The sequence below is a fragment of the Alexandromys fortis genome, unplaced genomic scaffold, assembly GCF_014885135.2.
Source record: "Alexandromys fortis isolate MF-2015 unplaced genomic scaffold, M_Fortis_MF-2015_v1.1 scaffold_284, whole genome shotgun sequence".
NCBI classification, from domain to species: domain Eukaryota; kingdom Metazoa; phylum Chordata; class Mammalia; order Rodentia; family Cricetidae; genus Alexandromys; species Alexandromys fortis.
In genome coordinates, this window is record NW_026068160.1 from 20,791 (window position 1) to 43,299 (window position 22,509).

General features: G+C 56.4%; 2 protein-coding genes across 7 annotated transcripts; one reads left to right on the top strand and one right to left on the bottom strand.

The window, feature by feature from the left end:
- Positions 1-756: 756 nt before the first annotated feature.
- On the bottom strand, positions 757-10,758 carry Ano8 (anoctamin 8). 4 transcript variants are annotated; one of them, XM_050127606.1, is made up of 18 exons: positions 10,334-10,758; positions 9,630-9,740; positions 9,401-9,533; positions 9,118-9,256; positions 8,951-9,047; positions 8,140-8,256; positions 7,932-8,059; positions 7,673-7,834; positions 7,257-7,409; positions 7,031-7,157; positions 6,880-6,935; positions 6,703-6,777; positions 6,370-6,501; positions 5,226-6,023; positions 3,336-3,527; positions 3,126-3,257; positions 2,930-3,040; positions 757-1,440 (listed from the first exon to the last, which is right to left on the bottom strand). In XM_050127606.1, exons 1-18 carry the CDS (start codon positions 10,437-10,439, stop codon positions 904-906), a joined length of 3,306 nt encoding a protein of 1,101 aa, XP_049983563.1. In that variant the 5' UTR covers positions 10,440-10,758; the 3' UTR covers positions 757-903. The 4 variants fall into 4 exon arrangements, with proteins under 4 accessions (XP_049983563.1, XP_049983564.1, XP_049983561.1 ...); XM_050127607.1 differs by lacking the exon at positions 6,370-6,501; XM_050127604.1 differs by having other exon boundaries at positions 6,370-6,777.
- A 2,174-nt stretch (positions 10,759-12,932) lies between these two features.
- Positions 12,933-17,333, top strand: Gtpbp3 (GTP binding protein 3, mitochondrial). Of its 3 annotated transcripts, none has more exons than XM_050127610.1 (9): positions 12,933-13,894; positions 14,004-14,090; positions 14,839-15,041; positions 15,197-15,269; positions 15,363-15,506; positions 15,599-15,764; positions 16,164-16,448; positions 16,634-16,851; positions 17,194-17,333. In XM_050127610.1, exons 1-9 carry the CDS (start codon positions 13,147-13,149, stop codon positions 17,199-17,201), a joined length of 1,932 nt encoding a protein of 643 aa, XP_049983567.1. In that variant the 5' UTR covers positions 12,933-13,146; the 3' UTR covers positions 17,202-17,333. The 3 variants fall into 3 exon arrangements, with proteins under 3 accessions (XP_049983567.1, XP_049983566.1, XP_049983568.1); XM_050127611.1 differs by having other exon boundaries at positions 13,320-13,509; positions 13,647-13,894; positions 16,634-17,333; XM_050127609.1 differs by having other exon boundaries at positions 12,934-13,894; positions 16,634-17,333.
- Positions 17,334-22,509: the final 5,176 nt, after the last annotated feature.

Genomic DNA, 22,509 nt, shown 5'->3' on the forward strand with positions numbered 1-22,509 from the left:
GGGTCCCTGCTTGTGGGCAAGGCCCAAGGCTTCCATGTTCCCCAGGAGCTATCACCCCACTGTGACCCCAGTAGCACCCCAGCCTCACACAGTGACTGGATCCTGGCAGCCCTATTAACTCTTATGCGTTCCAACCCAAGCACCTCGCAACGCCTTCCTCCTGTGCCCTGTCTCAGGTGGCATCCACTCTCATAAACACACTGGGGTTCTGTCTCCCTCTGCCTTTGCTGTGCAGCCTCGGGAGCGCCACTTGAGCTCCCAGGCCCCTGCAGGCTGGCCAGGATGACTTCTGGACCAAGTCACAGTGGGCTGTTACCGGTGCGGATCCTCTGTTCTGGGCACCCTCATGAGTGCACCATCCCTAAGTCCCATCTGGCCTAGGGTGCGACGCACGTGCATTCGGACCCAGGCCCGAAATCGCCACCCTGATGGGTTCCCTGGGCCCTCTAGAGGCCTCATCCTGGGAGAACCGAGTGCCCAGCCACCGGCTACGGATCCCCCGAGGTCTCTCCACCGCTCTGATCTCGAGCACTGTTGAAATAAACTTTTTATTGCAATTCTGCCGTTTTACAAAAATATGACAAAATAAATTAAAAACAAATAAATAACCGCCCATCCTGTGTACTTTTCTGTTCTGTGGGGTTCCACTCGTGGCCCCCATCCTGGTCGACGAAACGGCAGGGGCGCGGCGGGGCTAGTGGCGGGCTGCGGGCCAGCAGGCGGGCTGCGCGGGGCGCGCGGGGGCTTCCGCGGGGCCCGGGACGCGGGGCGGGTTGTCGCCGCCGCAGCCCCAGGGCGCGTCCCAACGCCAGCAGCCGGCGGGCGGCGAGGCGAGCCCTGCGGAGGGAGAGCGCGGTTCGCGGGGCCCCACGGTGCCCACGGCCCTCGCGACGCGCGCCCCGGTTAAGGCCTGTGACCTGCGTCCTCGGGCCGCGACTCCGGCTCTGCGGCCGCGGGCTCGTCCCCGGCGCTCCTGTGCGCGCGCCCGCCGCCCCCGGGAGCCCCGTTTGCCGCGGGCTCGCGCGCCGCGAAGGCGAACAGCTTTCCGGGCCGCGGCGGGGACGGGCCGCGCTCGGGCGCCTTGAGGAAGCGCAGGCTGAGGAAGGCGGGCAGGCGCGTATCCGCGGGCGAACGCGGCGGGGGCGCGCACCCGGCGGGCGCGGGCGGCCGGGCCTGCAGCGGGATTATCTGCTTCAGCCGCAGCACCGGGCCGGGCGGCAGCAGCGCTCCGGGCCGTCGGGGCCGCTCGCCGCCCTTGGCCTTGGCCGCGCCGCGCTCCGCCGCGGGGTCGGGACCCGGGGCCTCCGCGCGCGCCTCCTCGCGGCCGCCCGCATCGCGCTCCCGCCGCGCCTGCTGCTCCGCGTGCCGCTGCCGCTCTTCCTCCTCGCGCCGTCGCCGCTGCTGCTGCTGGAAGCGCTGCTGCGCCTGCCGCTCGTGCCGCTGTGGGGAGACACGGCCTGAGCGCCCCGAACCCCTGACCACCCGGTGCACAGAGAGCAGGGCATGTGGGATGGCTGTAGACCTCCACACCGGGCCTTCTCAAAGGAACTGCTTCCTCCCTTTTCCTTTTCTTTGTATGTTTTTGATACAGGGTTTCACTGTGTAGCTGGAATTTAGAGTTCAGAATCTTCCAACCCCAACTTCCCAGGTGTGGGATCACAGGAATGAGCCACCAATCAGGGCCCGTCAATTAAAACTCAGTTTGGAACTGTTGAGGATCAGCAGTAGAGCCCCAGCCTAGGATCCTCCCCCCCCTCCCCCCGTGAGGCGGTGGGGGCGTGGCTCGGGTAGAGTGACAGGCTAGGATTCCCCAGTGAGGAGGTGGGGGCGTGGCTCGGGTAGAGTGACAGCCTAGGATCTCCCAGTGAGAAGGTAGAGTGACAGCCTAGAATCCTGGCTCCCGGTTGGAACACTAGGAAAGTCTTCCCTAGAAGGTGCAGCTCCTTGGCCCTTCATGCAGTTTGCAGAGGGATTTGGAAGAGGCAGACGGGCAGTCTGAAGAATGAGCATTCTTGAGAGCTTGGAGAAGAATCTAGACAACACCCGCCGATGTGAGCACCCACGAAGGATTGGCTCCAGGACCCAATGTATGGTACAACGGTCCCTTCTACAGTGGCACCCTGCTTGCTATCTGCTCACCCCTTCCTGTAGACTTGAAATGTTCCCAGATGAGGCTTGAGAGACATTTCAGTGGTAAAGAACACAGACTGCTCTTGCAAAGGATCCCAGTTCAGTCCCCGGCACCCTGAATGTAGCTCACAACCATCTGTAACTTCAGTTCTAGGAGGAAATCTGACGCCCCTACTGGTTCCCAAGGGCACTGCATGCACAAGGTGCACATACACATGGCAGGCAAATCATTCGCAACAGATAAAGTAAAATAAATCTAAAAAAGAAAGTCTTTAGGTGATTCAGTGGGAATGTTGTATGAACATTTGTTTTGAGGGGCACTGTAATCCCAGCTAACTGAGAGGCTGGGATGGAGCCCCAAGCCTGGCCTGCACAACAAGACCCACTAACGGCATGCATAATTAAAAAAAAAAAAACTAGGTGTGGCGGAACATGTTCTCAGAAGGTTAACGCAAATTTGAGGCCAGGATGGGCTAAGTCTCAAAACAAGAAGGAAAATGCAGCAGTCTGTGCATTGGTACACATGCAAATCCTGCTGTTTTCTCAGAGAGCACAGCATAGCCCAGCTGGCCTTGAGCGCCCGGCCACCGGCCCACCCCTAGGTGCGGGCCTGACAGCAGTGCACCTCCATGCTCTACAAATACTGGGAACTTTCCATCCAAGTTGGTGGAATCTTTGGGTGCAGAACCTGAAGTGGGGGGCTGGGATACCCCCTCTGCTGCCTACGGTTTTTTACTAGGGACTCAGCCTAAAATTTATTCCCTCCTGACACCGCATCAGCCAGACCCCAGTCCTGTACCTTGAAGGCTTCTCGTCGCTGGTACTCCAGTTTGGCCATCTCTTCAGCCACCCAGCCAGGGATGTCAGGGATGGTTGCGTGGATGAGGTACTTGACCAGCAGAGCCAAGTGCTGTGGGGGACAGACACGGAGGCTGTGGGCTCAGGGATGCCTGACTCTTCCGCCCAGCTCCCACCCCGGGGACCACCAGCCACACCTCTAGCACCACCACAGACACGATGGCCGCCTCTGGGCTCAGCCAGGGAAACAGGCGCTGCAGCTGGCCACACTGGCCAATGAGGTAGCAGTTCACCACGATTGCCAGCACGCCCATGGCCTCCATGACCTTCTGTAGAGGAGGCAGGAGGTTCAGGGAGAGGTCCCGACAGGGGCTGCCATCCCCTCTGGGCCTCGCCGACTGGCCCACCTGCCATTGGCCAATGCTCTCCACTCGCTGTCCAAAAGGCCGCTGTAGGCCGCTGCATAGCTTGAAGGCATCGCTTCGGATCTCAATCAGGTTGTTGACAAGGGCACACAGGGCGGCCAGGGGGAAGGCGGAAGAGAAGAACACTACATAGCCGAACTGCACAAACATCTCCTGGTAGTCCTGGAATGTGTCCTGAGGACAGGAGCTCCCGTCAGGCCCAGGCTCGCTTCCTATTTCCAGACTCTGCCTGCACAAGTCCATGGGCCACTAGCGGGCTATCTCTCGCGCTTACCACACCAAGAGTCCCATGATCACCCTGACACCGCCTGCGAGCCTGCCTCCACCTTCATGGGTTTACGATGTGTTACATTTGTTTACGCTGGGGAACACTTGCTAGTGATGCACAGATGTGTTTTTCAAGTCAGGATTTCTCTGTGTCACAGCCCTAGCTGTCCTGGAATTAGCTCTTGTAGACCAGGCAGGCCTCAAACTCACAGAGATCTGCCAGCATCTGTCTCCTAAGTGCTGGGATTAAAGGTGTGTGCCACCACCATCCAGCTGTGTTGCATTCTTTTATGTTGCATTTGTTTAGCTCTGTGAAGCTGTGATTCTTTGCCTGTCTAAAACACCTGATTGGTCTAATAAAGAGCTGAACAGCCAATAGAGAGGCAGGAGAAAGATAGGTGGAGCTGGCAGACAGTGAGAATAAATAGAAGCAAAAATCTGGGAGAAGGAAGACCAAGAACAAGAAAAGGAAGGAGAAAAAAAAAAAAAGAAGGGGCAAGTCACACAGCCAGACATGGAATTAAAAGGAAAGAAAATATTAAAATATTTACAGGGATAGAGAAAGATAAAAGTCCAGAAGTAAAAGGTAGGTGGGAAGATTTAAATTAAGAAAAACTGTCTAGAAAGAAGCCACGCTAAGGCCACACATTTATAAGTAAGAATTAAGTGTCTGTGTGTGACTTATTTGGAAGCTGAGTGGCCAACCCCCAAAGAGTAGAAACAACAATGCTCTCCTGACCACATGCTTTTTCTGTCAGCAGCCCGCGGGCGGGGGCAGTGTGCTTCTTTGCATGGTTTCCTCAGGTGCATGTGTGTAGGCAGGGCGCGTATGAGAGCTCGTGTGGAGGCCAGGGGTTAGCTGCAGATAACCTTGTCGTTCTGAGTGCGGTTCAGAACACGTGGATATGAGAACACAACTTTGTCAGTCCATTCTCTCCTTCCCCCACTGGGTCCCATGGGTGGAACTGAGGTCGCCACGGCTTCGTGGCAAGTGCCGTTACCATCTTAGTCCTTATTTTCTTTTTATTTATTTAAAATGTATTTTACTTATGCATGTGCGAATTCCTGTGTGTCTGTGTGTGTGCAGGTGTCCAGAGGCTAAAAGCCATGTTGGATCGCTTGGAGCTGGAGCAAGCAGCTTTTCTGAGCGGCTGAGAGAAGCCAAGAACTCCGACAAGCAGCCCTCTTCCCTGCTGAGCCAGGACTCCAGTCCTAGCTCCAGCTGTCCTGCAACCCACAGAGATCCACCTGCCTCTGCCTCCTAAGTGAAAAGCTTGTGCCAACACTGCCCACCTCCTGTTTATTTTTTTAAGGGAGAGTCTCCTGTAGCCCAGGCTTGCCCAGTACTTAGTCCACGTCAGAGAAGGACCTTGACCTTCTCGACCCCCTGCCTTCAACTCCCAGTGCTGGGATGACCAGCTTGTGCCACCATGCCCGGTTTATGTGGTGCTGGGGATGGAGCCCAGGGCTTCATGCATGCTAGACAAGCACTCTACCAACTAAACTATCAACACAGCCCTGTTTGCTTCTCTTTCGAGTTTCTTGTTGAGCAGGCTGTCCTCTAACTCCCAGCCTTCACGCCTTCACCTCCCAGGAGCCTCTCACCTCATACTTCTTCATGCAGCTCTCCAGCTCTGCCTGCGTGAGCTGTGGCGAATGCTCCTCCTCTGGTGGGTCGATCCATGAGGATCTGTTGTTCCTCCTCTGTCTCCCAGCCGTGTCCCCGGAGCTGGTCTCTGGGTCTCCACCTCCATCAGGACCCTGGTCGCGGCCCTCGCCGCTCGCGCGACGGAGCAAGATGGTCGCGGGCTCTGGCCCAGGGCTGCCGGGAGGCCCCTCTGGCTCATCGTCTTCCTCGGCCAGAGTAAACACGCCAGGCTCCAGCCCTTTCTCCACCATGGTGGGGCTCCCCTCTTCCAGGAGGCCATCAGGACCCGGGCCTGGCCTGCGTCGCCCTGCGCCCCTCTCCGCAAAGCTGACCTTCTTAAGGCGCAGCCCGCAGTCCAGGAGGCCGCCTTCCTCGCCCTCGTCCTCCTCGTCCTCCTCATCCTCCTCGTCTTCTTCCTCCTCCTCCTCCTCCTTGCCACCCCGAGGCCCATCTGGGACCTCTCCGCCTTCCCCTGCGGGCCTCTGCTCCACCGCTGTCTCTTCCTCTTCCTCTGGCGCCCCGCAGCCTCCACCCAAACACCTGTGGCTCCCTGCTCCTCCCTCATCAGCCTGGGCCTCCAGGTGCCCTCGGGGGTCCGGGCGCAAGGGGTTCAGCAGGCCCAGCAGGGCCCGGGCCAGTTCCCTGAAGGCGCGCAGACCCAGCTCCCCGCGGCCCAGCCTGCGATACAGGTGCGGCTGCAGCACCTCGCGCACATTCTGCAGCAGCTGCCGGGTGATGAGCAGAGTGGCCAGCATCTGCAGACAGAAAGAGGCCGCGTGGGGCGGGCCGAGCCGGGCACCGTAGGGTCACACCCTCGAAGACGCGTATGCCCTTCCAGGTGGCTCCTGCAGCCCCTGGACAACCCTGGACTTGAGACCGCAGCTCAGCCCCAGAGACACAGCCAACCAGCGGACTGGCCAGGAATCTCAGCTCATCTATCTCCACCCTGCCCAGGCATTGCCTTGGGCCCTGGACACCTTGGTGGACCTTCCTCAGCCTACACGGGAGACCCTTTTGCGCATGCACCCTATGCTCGCCGTGCCCCACCCGCAGCACAGCCACGCTGCCCACACCGTGGGAAGGCTCGCCACCTGCCCGTACTTTGGCCCGGGCCACGAGCAGGAAACCCCGGAGGGACAGGAGGAGCAGGCGGAACCGCAGGGCCACGAGCGGGACCAGTGCCGCCCGCAGCTGCCGCTCGAGGCTCTGGGTCAGGGACAGGAGTAACAGGAGCTGTGGAGGGACCAACGGGACAGGTGGACGGACAGACGGGAGAGGGGAACGACGGGCAGAGAGAGGACGCACAGACAGACGGACAAAAAGGAGAGAAGGATGGAGGAGGGGAGGGAGGGGCTGGAGAGCCCTGGACCCCTTACACGGGTCCGTCCCCAGGGGGTCAGAGTGCTGCGTCTGGGGTGCTGGGCAGGCCCTCACCTCTTTCAGGCGGTCCATGTCTTTGAGGTAGAAGCCGATGTAGAACAGACTCAAGTACGAGTTGACAAACTGGAACTGGGAGGCAGGCGGCCTGGGTCATCCTGCAGCCCCGCCTTGCAGGTCCTCCAAACCCCTCTCCCATCCTCCTAGCCTCTTTGGACATGCGTGTTTACTCACCAAGACGACTTTGATGATAAGGTGCCTCTCGTAGGCGCTCTCTAGCCGGTAGTTCTCTAGGGGCCGAGGAGGTGAATGAGGGAACACTCTGCCCCTCCCGAGAGCTATGGGGATCCCCAGGACGGTGGGGACTTCCCCTGCCTGCACATACCCATGTCATTGAGCCACACAGCCAACTTCTTGTAGCCCTCAGCGCTCACACTGACCAGCAGGGCCAGCATGACCTTGGGCAGGAAGCGAACCAGGCGGGGTAAACCCTTCACGCTCAGGACCAGCTCCTAAACGGGGCAGGACAAGGCAGGGGGCTCAGGCGAGTGAAGCTGGGCCCGGAGCTCAGTGGGCAGAGGGTAGGGCAAGGGTGGGGGCTGTGGGCTTACCTGCAACTGGAAGCAGCCAAGCATCAGCACAAAGACACAGACAAGGCAGGCCAGGCACAGAGGTAGGCTGACGAGCAGCTGGAAGAGCAGTCGCTTCCAGGGCGGGTAGTAGAACTCCTCAGCCCGAGTGATGGGGCTGATGCGTCGGACACCCTGACAACCAGCAGAAGGGGCAGTGTGTGAGACCAGGGGCCACACCCACCTCCTGACCCTAGGAGCCCCGTTTCCCTTGGCCAAGCCATTTCTCTCACACTCGACAACTCTTCTGTGCAGCCTTCTCAAAGCTCAAATCCAACCCCTTCAGGCGCACACTCTACTCTGATGGCGCCCATCACACACACCAGTGCCCTGCTTCTGCGCAACATTTCTCGCCTTTACAGCCTTGTCTGAATGTTGAGCCTCAGCCCCAGACTGACCCTGAACTGGGGTCGTGGCTCCTCCACAGCTTCCCCGGGTGAATCTAATGTCCCCCACTTGTAGGCTAACTCTGCACCCCTCCGTTTCCACTCCTCCAAGAACAGTGTCGACCAGATCACGTTGAAGAGAGCGAAGACAACACAGGAAACATCCCGGCTTGTCTGCAGGTGACAGAGGAAAGTCAAGTCAATGACACAGCCAGCCTATGGAGGAAGGCCTCCTAGGCCACCCCCAGTCCTGTCCAGTACCTCCCAGTACCTGATCGGCTTCAGTAAATGTATACAAAACAGAACCAAAGACAGCAGGGTAAACCATTGCCGACGTGTAGAAGCCCAGCCAGGCAAAATACATGGCGATCTTCACCCCAAAGTAGTCACAAATGTCATCTGCCAGGGGACAAGAGAGGCTGGGTCACCTCCAAGAGTCTCCTGGGACCCCAGCCCACTCCTCAGCCATGAATCCACACCTAAAGGCTGGTTTTCACACACGGCCTGCACCCAGGACTTCATGAGACGATTCAGAATGCGCTGCTCGTGGACCGGAAACACCTGCTGTATGATGCCTCGGGCAGCCAGCTCCGGGACTGCAGGAGGAAGAGAGAGAATGATCCCTGCCCCTGCACCGTATGGACAGCCCAGGCAGGCAGCCCACCTTGGCTGGAACCAAGTCATAGTTTGGCCTGTTCTGGAGCCTATAGAAGGCTGGGAACGTGGCTTGGTTGGTAGAGTGCTTGCTTAGCATACACAAAGGCCTGGGTTCCATCCCCAGCACGGCATAAGCTGGGTAAGTGAGGCCGGGAGGGGCCGGGATGACCGGGAACCAGGAGGGTTTCAAGTCCCACTACAAAGCCCAGGTTGATCTTAAATTAACAAGCTCTCTGCCTCAGCCTCCCAGGGCCTGGGAGAACACAGGCATGTATGTCCTCACCGCGCCCGTCAAGTGTATTTTAGGATTTAACCCCCATTTCTGGCCCTGAATGTCTAAGAAATGACAGGCTGGTATAGAAACGTGAACCTCTGAGAACTGGTTTCCCAGTAGGTCTCACCAACTAGCATATGGGTGCTGTCCGTGGTCCTGCTCGCACCTTCTCTCACCTGGACCGCCTCTCCCATTCCCGCACCAGGTGCCCGGCGGAGGTCACGCCCATTGGATTCTTTGGCCGCCCAGCTTCTTCCTACCCTCTTCCTAGCCCGTAAGCTCCGCCCTCCTACACCTATCTTCTAACAGACACGCCCAGCTCTCCGTAGGTAATTGGAAGGCCGGCTCGCCCTGCTCACTGATTGGCTGGTCCTCCAAGAAGCGCACGTTGTGCAACGCCTCCCCCTGCTTGGCCCGTAGGTTCTGCAACCAGAAGCGGATGATGCTCTGTCGCTCCTGTGGGGAGACGGGTGTGAGCTCGGCACGGAAGGCCGTGGGTGCAGAGACGCGGGCACAGGGCGGTCACCTGCGATGTAAAAAAGCGCAGCTCGCTCTCCACATTCTCGTAGATGAAGTCCTCTTCGCAGGAGAAGCTGCGGGTGCCCCCGCCAAACTCGGCCTTCACTGCCTTTCGCAGACCCAGCTCATCGGCCCCCCGGAGCAAGCTGTGGGCAGGACAGGGCATAGAAGGTTCGCATCACCAAGCTAAGGACGATTCGCGAGCCATATCTTAGGACAAACGAATAGTGGGCACAGTTGGCCCTCAGAAAGGTGACAAGGCCAGAGGGAGGTGGAGGCAGGGCACTCGCCTCTCATATGTGGCTGTGACAAAGAAGGCATAGGCACGCGTGTGGCGGTGGTGGCGAACTTGCACGATCAGCTCGGGGATGCCCACTCGGATGTGATTCAGCAGCCATAGCAGCGTGTGGTCATCGGTGGTGTCTGCCAAGGAGCACAGGGACCCACAAGTGCCTACTTTACATTTCGGCCAAAGTGGCAGACGCTGCATCAGGGCCCAGGACAGGCAGGTGTGCATACCTGGGAAGGTCATGAGCACGTCACAGTCCTCGGTGGGTACCGTCTTCATCCATGCCTTGTGGGATACCAGGTAGCGGCCAGCCTGCAGGAGCCTCTTCCCAAATAGTTTATCTAGGGGCAGCGTGGCAGGTCCGCATCCTCAGCCTGGGCTGCTCTCTTGTCTCCACATCCCCTGCACCAGTCAGGCCCTTCCCCCTAGGTCCTGCCTTAAAAATCTTACTCATGGTTGAGGCCCAGCTCCGCCTCCCAAACCGCAATCAAGCACAAGCCTTGTGCGCTTCTTGGTAAGACAGCACGGTCCTTAAAACAGCTGCTCGAACAGAGTGAAGTCCTTACCCCCATTTCACAGGTCACCAAACTGAGGCCCAGAGTGTACCCAGACGCTCAAGGTCACTTAATCGAGGTGGGATTCGAACCCAGAACTGTCCATATTACCCTGTTTCCCTGTGCTGGGAGTCTCCAGATGGCAGGGCTCACACCAGCCAGGCTGGGGCTGTCAGAGGGGCGTGTCCACGTCCCCGCAAGGGGACCCCTCAATACAATCGCTCTGCCCCAACCCCGCGCGCTGTGCCGCAACCGCAGCCCCACGAGGAGCGGCCCCTGGGCCACACGCCAGGCTCGGGATGTGTGACCCCTATCGGCGTCCCCTGCAGCCCCAGGGCTCACCCGTGCACCTGTCTCGGTGCCACCCGCAGCTCACGTACCCAGGACTCCAGACGCAGGCGCTGCAGGCTCGCCCTCCGGCGGGGGCCTCTTCCCTCGCTCCCCCTCCAGGGTCGCGCCCCCGGCGCCCGAGGCTGCCTCGGCCATGGCGAGGACAGGGCAGGTCAGGGGCTGCAGGACGCCCGGGCGCCGGGGGGCCGCAGGCTCATGGGGACCGGAGTGGCACCACCGAGCGCGCGGGAGGAGACAAAGGCCGCTCTCGCCCGCCCGCACCGCCCGCCGTCCCTGCGCTTCACTTGATTGTCGTCCCCGCCCGAGCCAAACCTCGATTCTTCTTCCCGGAGTCCCTCAGTACCGCCCGCCTGGCCTCTGCTTCCCGTCTCCGCCCGAGTTGATTTCTGAGCTTCCTTCCCACCCGACCACTTGGATCTCTGGTGCTTGTTTCCGCCCGCACTCACCCTCACAGCCTCCGTTTACCCACCCACCCACCCACCCACAGAGTTCACGTGGTGTGGAAGCTGAGCTGGCCGTGATTTGCTTACTGCAGGATGTGGGAGCAGGAGGATCTTGTTGAGTAGCATTTCTGAGAACAATAGCTCAACTACCACAACAGAAGTGTCAGTGAGATGACGTGGCAGCCGGTTCAGCCTGCCCCAGGGCCTTTGCAGTAGCGTTTACCTGCCTAAAACGTGCTTGTCAACCCTCTGCACCCACGCCAGCCTCCACAAAGGGATCAGGATACAGGGGCCGAGTTTACTAAATATGGTCCGGAGCCTGCAGAACGGCTCCCTTCATCAAGGTGCTGAGAACCTGAGTTTGTGTCCGTGATCCCGACTGTGGAGAGCCTACGCCCACAAGAGCACCCCCGGCATGGCGCGCGCCACCTCACACAGAGATAAATAGTCCGGCCGAGGGCTGAGGTATCAACCTGCAGCAGAAACTGGCCTAACCTGCACAAAACTTTGCCTTCAGTCTCCAGAGTGGCGGGCGGAGACTGCAGGGTGACGCGGTCGGTATAGCCCTGGTCTGGCTGGCACAGATCTCCCAATCCTGCACGTAGGAAGCAGAAAGATCCGTGTTTCAAAGCGATCCTCCGCTACATAGCAAGTCCATGGCCACTGTGGGCTATACTAGACCCTGCGTCCAAAAAGGGTGGACCATGCTGGAGAGATGGCCGCGCACTTGAGCTCTTCCAGAGGACCAGAGTTCGGGTCCCACACCCTGTAACTCCAGTACCAGGAGCTATGACAACCTCTTCCGGCCTCTGAATAAGCCTAACACAGAGAGTACACATTCGTAAATAAAAATAAAAAATAGAACTTAAAAAAATAACCCTACTGGATGGTGACACACTTAATCCCAGCATTCAGGAGCCAGAGGCAGGCAGCTCTCTGAGTTCAAGGCCAGCCTGCTCTACTGAGGGAGTTCCAGGATGTTACACAGAGAAATCCCGTCTTGGGAAGAAAGAAAGAAAAAAGAAAAGAAGGAAGGAAGGAAGGAAGGAAGGAAGGAAGGAAGGAAGGAAGGAAGGAAGAGAAAGGCTGCTTTTCTGAAACGTGCATGAGTGGGGGGTTGCTGGGGAGGGGGAAGCCCAACAAAGTCCAGCTTGCTGGGGAAATGCTTGCTCTTGCAGAGGTCAAGCCTCTGGCTTTAGGTGTGCTCCCTTTTTTCCGAGGCACTGCCTTTAAAAAAGAAAAATGTTTGTTTCTGGGGTTCTGACGAGTGTGTCGAGATCAGGGGACAACTTGAGAACTGATTCCCTCCCTCCACCAAGTGAGTCAGGGGGATTGAACTCATGTCATCAGGTTTAGCAGCAAGCGCCTAACTCACTGAGCTCAGGCTCCAGGCTCCGGCCTCCCAACTTCTCCCAGTCTTGAGTGGTCCACTCTGAAGGACTGTGAGCCCAGTTTGCTTCTCGGTGCCCAGGATGTAATGGGCATTTGTTGTAAACGTGTTATGAAGGAACCACGGGAGATGGACAACGTCACTGTTCCTGTTTCACAGCCTGCAAAGTAGGGCAGTTGAGGACCTGAGGGCTTTGAGACATTAGCCTGCCCGGCAGCGTGTTCTTAAAGAGCGCCCGCCCGCACGGGTCCAGAACCGGAGAATTAGCCGTGCGAGGGCGCTCCCGAGGCTCCGCCCGCCCGGTGCCAGGAATTCGAGCCTCCGCCGTCATCCCGCAATTCAGTGCTGCCCCGGGTTAACCTGAAGGTAACCCAGGGAGCCTTTCCGGGAGCCACCAGCACACGTCGGACCTGCGACCAACCGAGTCCTAGGAGAGGACAGGGAAGCCAGGGCTGGAGTAGAGCCGCCTGGAGGAGGAACCAGGCCTGGAAATGGCTCCTGGCTAAAATGCTTGCCTAGGATCTGCCGCTGGCAAAGCTTGGGAAAGGGGCAGCGGAGAGATCTAAGAAGGGCCAGGAACAAACTTCCCAAAAAGTTTGGACCAGATTTTTTCACTAATCTAGGGCGTGACTTTCCCAGGAACTCATCTCAAGCACTTATTAAGATGCTTTGAGGAGTCTGTCTGTCTCTCTCTGTCTCTCTGTCTCTCTCTCTGAGTCTCTCTCTGTGTGTCTCTGTCTCTGTCTCTGTCTCTGTCTCTCTCTGTCTCTGTCTCTCTCTGTCTCTGTCTCTCTCTGTCTCTCTGTCTCTCTCTGTCTCTCTCTCTCTCTCTCTGTCTCTCTCTCTCTCTCTCTGTCTCTCTCTCTCTCTCTCTCTCTCTCTCTCGGAGGTCTAAGAACAACTAAACGGGGTCCCGGGGCTCGAACTCGGGTTCTCAGGCCTTTGCCAGATGAGCTGCCCTCTTCTAGAAGCGAAACTGCACACGTAGCTTCTTGGCGCCTCTAAAGCTATGCACACGCACACAAGGGAAGAACGAGACGCGAGCCTTCTCCCTGTGACAGCCTGGGATTTCTTCCTCACACTGTCTCGGCTCCCAGCCGGTCTAAGAACCAAAAACTTGGGTCTCATATTTCCGGGGGACACTCTTGCGCTGCTCACACCCCCTTGGTTTCTCTTGTGTGAACCAATAGAAACCACGGTCAATGGTAGTGGAGAGTCGCTGGGCGCACTGCCAGTCACGCCGCGAAGGGGCGGGACTTCCTCCCGGAACTTGAAGCGGTGCAGGGAGGTCGGGCAAGGAGCTGGCTGGTTGGAAATTCATGTGGCGCGGGCTGAGTGCCCTGGCGACGCGGGCGGCGCGGGCGCCCCGCAGGTGGGTGGGACAGACCCGCTGTCACGGCGGGGGCGCTGCTCTAGGCCCCGGGGCATCCCCGGGCGACGTTCCCTCGGTCCTTCACTCCGAGGCTCGGCGTCCGGGGTGCGCTTACTCGTCTACTTCCCGGCCCCCAGACTGTGCGCACGCCGGAACAGCGGCGCCGGGTCCTGGACCCCCGAGAGCACCATCTTCGCGCTCAGCTCCGGCCAGGGCCGCTGCGCCATTGCTGTGATCCGCACCAGTGGCCCGGCCAGCGGGATCGCGCTCCGCAGCCTCACGGCGTCCCGGGAGCCACCTCCGGCCCGCAGCGCCCGCCTGCACCTTCTCCGCCACCCGCTCTCCGGGGAGCCGCTGGACCGCGCGCTCGTCCTCTGGTTTCCAGGTGAGGGGCTCGATCCAGAATCCCACAGCGCTAGTGGGCCAGCCTCAGTCCCCTCCGGGAGTCAGCCCAGGCCGTGCCCATCGTCTGACTCTGCTCTTTGCCGTACAAGGCCCCCGGAGTTTCACGGGTGAGGATTGCGTGGAGTTTCACGTGCACGGAGGTCCCGCGGTGGTCAGCGGCGTCCTGCAGGCGTTGGGTGAGGCTCTGTTTCGTGACACTGTTCCCGGGGAGACTGAAAGATCTCTGGTGTCGGCTGCAAGATAGAGAATGTCATTTGTGGGAAGAGGTTTATCATTAACGTGGTCCTTCTAGATTGCTGACTCAGCCAGATAAGGTGATGGTTGCCAAGCCCGAGCTGAGTTCCAATCCCGCAATCTCTGTGGTGAAACTGATTTATGCAAGCTGTCTTCTGACTGGACGGACAGACGGACAGACACACACACAATTAATGCCATAGACAGACTGCAGTATAGGGAGGCCTGTGAGGACAGCTGACTCGGGAGCAGGGTGTGTTTGGTGGCAGTTGTTCTGAGGAGGGGCTAGATCCTATGCAGGGAGCTGACTGAGTGGCCCACAGTACCAGCTTACAGCCAGCCTGCCTGTGATTGCTGGGTGGTGGAGGCAGGGAGGGTCTTGCCTTTCCAGGAACTGTGTGTCCGACAAACCGGTTTGCCACAGGAGACCTCTAATGGTTTCTAGTCTGTCTGTGTAGGCCTATGTGGAAAGGGCAGCTGCAGGTGACCTGAGCAGCAGCTGGCCTGGGTTCTGACAGACATCTCCTAACTAACCCCCAGGCATGGTACCTGGGTCATACCCATCCGAATCCAGCTCTGGGAACCAGCCAGCTTCCTGACTGTCCATACAGTGGGGGCGGGCGCGCGAACCTGGAAACCGTGTGGAACCTGCCTTTGGGATCAGGAGCCTGGACCTTGTGATGCTTTCAGGTAGTGTGCCAGGACTGCGACCAGCTGAGGCTGGGGAGTTCACCAGAAGGGCATTCGCCCACGGAAAGCTGAGCCTGACTGAAGTGGAGGGACTGGCCGATCTGATCCACGCAGAAACTGAGGCCCAGCGGCGCCAGGCCCTGAGGCAGCTGGATGGGGAGCTGGGCCAACTGTGCCGAGGCTGGGCCAAGACCCTCACCAAGGCAAGACCTGCTTGCTCACCTGTCCATCCCGTCCTTAGAGAAAGCTCTAGACCTGTGAAATGCCAGTCTGGTCACTTAGGTCAAGCTGGAGCTGGGTTTAGAGCGAGGACCGTGGGTTCCCAGGAGCACCCATGACGTCTTCGCCTTCCTCCCAGGCTCTGGCCCATGTAGAAGCCTATATTGACTTCGGAGAGGATGGCAGTTTGGAAGAGGATGTGTTGGAACAGGGTATGTCTGCCTTTGAGAGGGTGGAGCTGGCGTCTCAGCACCCCAGAGATGCTCCTGATCGCCTCTCCTCAGCCTAACTTCTCCCTCTCTCAGTGGACAGAGACGTTCAAACCCTGGAGGCTGCACTGGGTTCCCACCTGCGAGATGCCAGGCGTGGTCAGAGGCTCCGCTCGGGGGCACACGTTGTGGTCACTGGACCCCCCAATGCGGGCAAGAGTAGTCTGGTGAATCTTCTCAGTATGTGGGGTTCTCCTGGGCAGGGCTGTAGTGGGAAGGTGGGCCTCTTACCTTCACCCTACTGCCCTTCATCACACGCTGTCTACCTTCAGGCCAGAAACCCGTGTCCATCGTGTCCCCAGAGCCAGGGACCACCCGAGATGTGCTGGAGACGCCTGTGGACCTGGCTGGCTTCCCTGTGCTGCTGAGTGATACTGCTGGGCTGCGGGAAGGCGTGGGCGCGGCTGAGCAGGAGGGCGTGCGAAGGGCTCGCCAGCGGTGGGTGCAGGGCTGGGGACAAAGCCACCTGTGGTCTTTTCCTCCCCTCTAGTCTATTTCATTATTCCTGAAACAAAAGATTTTGAGTTCTCCCAAAGCCAGGGGTACAGAGAGCCTCGTAGTTTGACTGAGATGCAAGCTTGGCTGGCTTCCCTTCCGCTCCCCCTCTCTGCCCCACCCTGTCTCCTGCATCATTCAAACCCTTCTCCACCAGAGGCTCTGACCTCCAGTTCCTCTGATGTGCCCCGCCCATGCTCCCTAACAGACCTGGCCAAGCCCTTGCCTCCACCCTGCAGTGCCTGTCCCTCCCTCAGGTGCACCCCTCCTCTGCTTGTCACCCACAGGGCCATCCTAGGTTTCTGTGACTGTGCCCCACAACGTGGCTTCCTTCCTTCCCAGATTGGAGCAGGCTGACATCATCCTGGGGGTCCTGGATGCCTCCGACCTGGCCTCCCCCTCCTGCTGCAGCTTCCTGGACACTGTGGTGGCCCCACTGGCAGCGCAGAGCCCCAGCAGCGGCAGACAGCGCTTCCTGCTGCTGCTCAACAAATCTGACCTGCTTCCCACTAGTCCCCCGGCCAGCGACACTGCCTTATTAGGGATGCCGCACCTGCTGCTGTCCTGCCTCACCGGAGCTGGGCTGGGCGGCCTCCTGCAGGCCCTAAAGACCGAGCTGGCTGCCGTGTGAGTCTCCCTTGGCCCCCTTCCGCTCTCCAACTCAAGTTCAGATGCAGGCAGAGCTGCCGGCTTTGGGTTCAGGCCTGTCCCTCAGCCTCAGTATCTCTCTCTGCAAAAGGAGTACAGTGGGGGGCCCTGTTCAAAAGGTGGCTGCACAGGCCAAGTGAAATGCCAAGTCTTGTTTCTGGCAGGTGTGGGGACCCATCCACGGGACCACCGCTCCTGACCCGAGCTAGGCACCAGCATCACCTCCAGAGCTGCCTGGATGCCCTGGGCCACTACCAGGCAACCACAGACCTGGCCCTGGCAGCCGAGGCCCTGCGTCGGGCTCGGAGGCACCTGAGCTACCTCACAGGAGGAGGAGGCACTGAAGAGGTCCTGGACCTCATCTTCCGGGACTTCTGTGTGGGCAAGTAAGGGTCAGAGCTGGATGGGACCTAGGGCCTCAGTTCCCACTGATGGCAGCAGAGAGCAGGCGAGCACTTGGGGTCCCCGGCCCTCAAGCCTGTTCCCTCCACAGTGAGCAGGAGACAGGCCAGGAGTCCCAGGATGGGTACCCCTCGTCTGCTGAGATTAAGGCCTTCTCACCATGCCAAGTTTACATAGTGCTAGAGATGAAATTCTTGCCATGCCCCAGCTCCTCACAGGGGCTCCAACCCTGAACCACGCCCCCAGCTTCCCACTGGGAGACTCTAGACAGGGGCTCCACCCTGAGCCACGCCCCTGGCTTCATAGTTTTTAAATACCACAGGAGCATGAAGAGTTTGGGTGGTCCAGAAATGTCAGTTCAAGAGGACCAGTCAGCCTTACCTTCGAGAAGTTTGCCTCTGTGTTCTCTCTATGACGTGTCATATGTCAATCTCTCATATGTCAATCAAATATATTTATTTATTATTGCCTCTGGTCAATGCAAAAAGCGACTAATTGGAACCCATTGCTGCAGTCAGACCTGGCTCTACTGAGCATTCTGTTTCTTTTCTGTTTCTTTTTTTTTGTTTTGTTTTGTTTTGTTTTGTTTTTTTTGTTTTGTTTTGTTTTTTCGAGACAGGGTTTCTCTGTGGCTTTGGAGCCTGTCCTGGAACTAGCTCTGTAGACCAGGCTGGCATTCTGTTTCTTAAAGTTCGTTTATGGGCACAGCACAGACAGGGAGGTCAGAGGGGAGCTTTCAGGACTCCTCTGCAGTGGTGACGTGGATCTCAGGCTTGGCAGCACATTGTTCCGTTCATATACATGCATATAATTTATTTAGCTTTATTGTCTGTGAAGATATCAGATCCCAGGAAACTGGAGTTAGAGACGGTTGTGAGCTGATAGGCTGATGTTGGGAATTAAATCTGAGTCCTGTGGGAGAACAACCCGTGCTTTTTTTTCACTCTAGCTGAACAGGAAAAGAACCAGCATAGGACCAAACTAGACCCTCTGGATGTGGGTGACAGTTGTGTGGCCACTGGCAGAGGCTCCAGGATTTATCCCTACTGCTTGCATTTGTGAACCCATTCTCTTTGGATGGGTACCTAACTCAGCCTAGATATAGTAGGAAGGGCCGTGGACCTTCCCCAAAGCAATGGGCTGATGTGGGAGCCCCTTTGTGTGCTGTGATTACCATTAATGGATAAAGAAATTGCCTCGGCCTGTTGATAGGGCAGAACTTAGGTAGGCGGAGAAAACTAAACTGAATGCTGGGAGGAAGAAGGCAGAGTTGGAGATAGAAGTCATGGAGCCGCCGCTGGAGATAGACATGCTGAAACATTGCTGGTAGGCCACAACCGCGTGGTAATACACAGATTAATAGAAATGGGTTTAACTAATATGTAAGAGTTAGCCAATAAGAAGCTAGAGCTAATGGGCCAAGCAGTGATTTAACTGATACAGTTTCTATGTGATTATTTCGGAGCTAAGATAGCCAATGGCTGGGAAGAACAAGCTGCTTCCTCCTTACTGTTGGGTCCAGGGGGGTCGCACAAAGATGAGAACACCGCCAAGTCTAATAAACCAGAAGCAAACTCTATTCCAGAAACCAGATCCTAGGAAAACCAGAAGCAAACTTAAAAATAAAAAATAAGAAAACACCGCGGGGCACAGAAGCTTATCAGCTAGCTGAGACCACAGCCAGAGATGGCGTTTGTTAGGCTGTGGCCAAAAGCTAGTTTCTGAACCCACTTTTTATAGTAGGGGCACCAAGCATTAGGTCTGAACGAAGGAGTTTTTACGATCTTTCCCAGGTCAGTCAGCATAGACCCTAAGGAGAGGAGTGAGTTCTAACGTCAATGGGTAACTAGGCAGCTATCATGAAATAGGTTTCAGAGGAGATTACAGTGAAAGTCACTAATTGCAAGAAAACGGGTGTCTTTAGCAATTAGTCAGAAAAGGGGCTGCTAGTAATACCAGAAGGTTAACAAATTAAAATTAATTGGTTCTTAGGCTGGGAACTTAGAAGACAGCTGAAAGTTCTTCACACTTTCTCAAGGTAAAGCTCAGATACAGACTGCCATACTTTTCAACCCCCATTATCAGAGCTCATTAGTCAAACCAGGTGTTTGCACCGTGTCCTCTGTCTCTCCCGGTTCCTCCAGGCAGTGCATACTGGAGCCCTCTGCCTCCCTTTTGATGGTCCAGTTTCCCATAACAGAGACAGTGTCTAACCCAGATGTCACGTATCTGTCTCCTAGAAGTTAACTCAGTTCATATCTGTCGTTCATCAAGGATGGCCAGGACGTTACTCTCAGTTTGCAGAGAGAAGCTCCGGCCTTGTAAATAGAACAGTCAGTTGTAAAATGAAATGACCTAGGCTGATGGAGGCTTCCCAAATATCCGAGAAAATAGCTCACTGTGAATAATTGATCCCTGATCTGCTGAGAAAGCTGCTGACAGTCTGTTCTCATTCTCCTAGACTTATAGCTTTATATTTCTTTATTTCTACATTCCTATTTCTGGAATCTACATTTTTATTTTCTTATTCTTGGACTCTTCATTTACTACAATGGGCCTTACCCTCTCTGAGGATTGGATTGGGGGATGGGGGATAAGTGGAGGGAATAGGAGGAGGGGAGGGAATGGGAACTAGGATTGGTATGTAAAATGAAAAGTTTGTTTTCTTTTTTTTAAAAAAAATAAAAACCAGGTGGTGGTAGCGCACGTCTTTAATCCCAGCATTTGGGAGGCGAAGGCAGGTGAATCTCTGTGAATTCAAGGCCAGCCTGGTCTAAAAGAGCTGGTTCCAGGACAGGCTCCAAAGCTACAGAGAAACCCTGTCTCAAAAACTTAATTAAAAGCCGGGCGATGGTGGCACACGCCTTTAATCCCAGCACTTGGGAGGCAGAGGCAGGCGGATCTCTGTGAGTTCGAGACCAGCCTGGTCTACAGAGCTAGTTCCAGGACAGGCTCCAAAGCCACAGAGGAACCCTGTCTCGAAAAACCAAAAAATAAATAAATAAATAAATAAATAAATAAATAAAGCTAATTTTAAGATAAATAAATAAAACTTTGAATAATGTAAGAGCTAGCTAGGAATATGCCTAGGCCATTGGCCAAACAATTTTAACTTAAAAAAGATTTTATTTATCTATTATGTATGCAGCGTTTTGCCTGCAAGTCTACCTGCGTGCCAGAGAGGGCACCAGATCTCATTATGAATGGTTGTGAGCCACCTTACGGTTGCTGGGAGTTAAACTCAGGACCCCTGGAAGAGCAGCCAGTGCTGCTCTTAACCGCTAAGCCATCTCTCTGGCCCATGGGCTGATAGCAAGTTTTAATTGTGTGTGTGGTGTGAGGGGATGTGTGGGTTTGTGACCTGGAGACACAGGAGCTTGGGAGACCATGGTTGCTGGGAACCGATCTCCAGTCCTCTTGAGCCGGGCGATGGTGGCACATGTCTTTAATCCCAGCACTGGGGAGGCAGAGGCAGGTGGATCTCTGCAAGTTCAAAGCCAGCCTGGTCTACAGAGTGAGTTCCAGGACTGGCTTCATAGCTATCAAGAAACCCTGTCTTGGAAAACAAAATCCTTGGGCTGGGGAGATGGCTCAATGGTTAAGATCACTAACTGTTCTTCCAGAGGACCCTGGTTCAGTTCTTAGCAACTACATGTCAGGTCACAACGGTCTGTAACTTCGGTTCTAGGGGACCCAATACCCCCACTCAGACATGCATGCAGGTAAAATACCAATGCATATAAAATAAATAAATTATTTGACAAGCAGTGGTGCACACCTTTAATCCCAGCACTCGGGAGGCAGAGGCAGGCGGATCTCTGTGAGTTCGAGGCCAGCCTGGTCTACAGAGCTAGTTCCAGGACAGGAACCAAAAAGCTACGGAGAAACACTGTCTTGAAAATCCAAATAAATAAATAAGTAAAACCCTGTTTCGAAAAACCAAAAAATCAAGTCCTCTTCAGCCGCAAATGTTTTACTGCAGAGCCATCTCACCAGTCCCTCCTCAAGTATTTTTTGTTTGTTTGGTTTGTTTTTTTGAGACAGGGTTTCTCTGTAGTTTTTGGAACAGGTCCTGGAACTTGCCCTGTAGACCAGGACTAAGATTAAAGGCATGTGCCGCCACCACCCCGCAATTTGTGTTTATTTTTACTTTTTTAAGAAAATACTTTGTTTTTATTTTATGTGCATTGGACTGCATGTCTGTCTGTGAGGATGTCAGGTCTTAACCACTGAGCTATCTCTCCAGCCCCTAATTTTAGTTTCTGAGGTTGAGTCTTTGAAGATGGCGGTGGCCTCAGTCACCAGGATCCTCACCAGTGCACCACCGACCGGGCACAAATGTTCCCAATTTACCGTTCAGAAAACGGAGGCTCAGGGAAATGGTTCGAGCAGTCAATTACACCCCACGTTGAACTTTGTCAGGGCCTCTGTAACAGGCAACATTGTAGGGCACTGGGGTCAGCACTTGGGTTTCGAGGCATGGTTACAAGGAGGAAGTCTTTGTCCTGGACTTGGGGCAGACCTTAAAGAGGAGGCATCTGTGCTGTATCTGCTGAGGCCGCCAGGGGGCGTCAAGGAGGCTGGGTCGCCTGGTGTAGCGGTAATCGGCCAGCAGAGGGCGAGCGTCCCTCGCGTAACTCCCAGCCGCGTCCTCATCAATGAGGACGCCTGTCATTCCAGCGCTCGTCCCAGGCTTGGCTGGGTTACTTAGCCAGATCCTGCCTTGAACGGGGTAAGGGTCCCCTGGCGCCTCGCCCTGGGTGGGGCCAGACCTCTGGGCAGCTCGCCCACTGCGGGCCGCCTGCCTCGGGGCTGGCACACAGCTGCGTGGAGGCCTTGGCCGCTGTCCCTTTTTTCCAAGAAGGGTGAGGAGTTTGTGGGAAGCAGCGGGGGGTTATTTATAGAGGACGCAGGAAATCCCCAAAGAGTCAGGGCCTCACCCAGCGGAGGCGGTTATGACCGGGCACTGGGCCCCTTTCCGACAGGGAGCACTGCAAGGGGCCTGGGAGCCAGGATGAGACTGGGGCCCCAAGGGACAAGGATCATACCTTGGTAATCCCTTGTAGGAGGGGTCAGACAAAGTTGAGCCAAGCCCCTGCCCCTTGTTCGTTGGTGTGTGTGGCGCAGTTCAAACTTGTGGGCGTGCAGATCCAAGGGGACATATAAGCCAGACGAGGGCACAGGGGGCGACCCTACAGGTCAGGTCTCAAGTGCTCAGCATCCTCCCGTCTCTCCCCACAGCACTGGGTTTAAGGTAAATCATCACCTTAGCCTTTATGTGGGTTCTGTAACTGAGTCTTAGTTCCTCCAGCTTGAGCAACAAGTACTCTCACCCATGGAGACATCGCCCTCCCATGCACAGTTTGACAATTCATTTTGCAACTCCTTGTCTTGAACAGAGATGTTTCTAGCAAGGAAAAACAATGCCGGGCATGTTAATGCACCTGCAGCGCCAACATTGTGGAGGCTGAGGCAGAAAGCTTGCTACGAAAGGTCAGCTCCACAGATGTTGGGACAGTTTTTTTTAAATGGGGCTAGCCAGGTGTGGGGGTACATGTCTTCCACCCCAACACTTGGTGAGGCAGAGGCAGGAGGATCTCTGAGTTGGTGGCCAGCCTGGGACTACAGAGTGAGACTC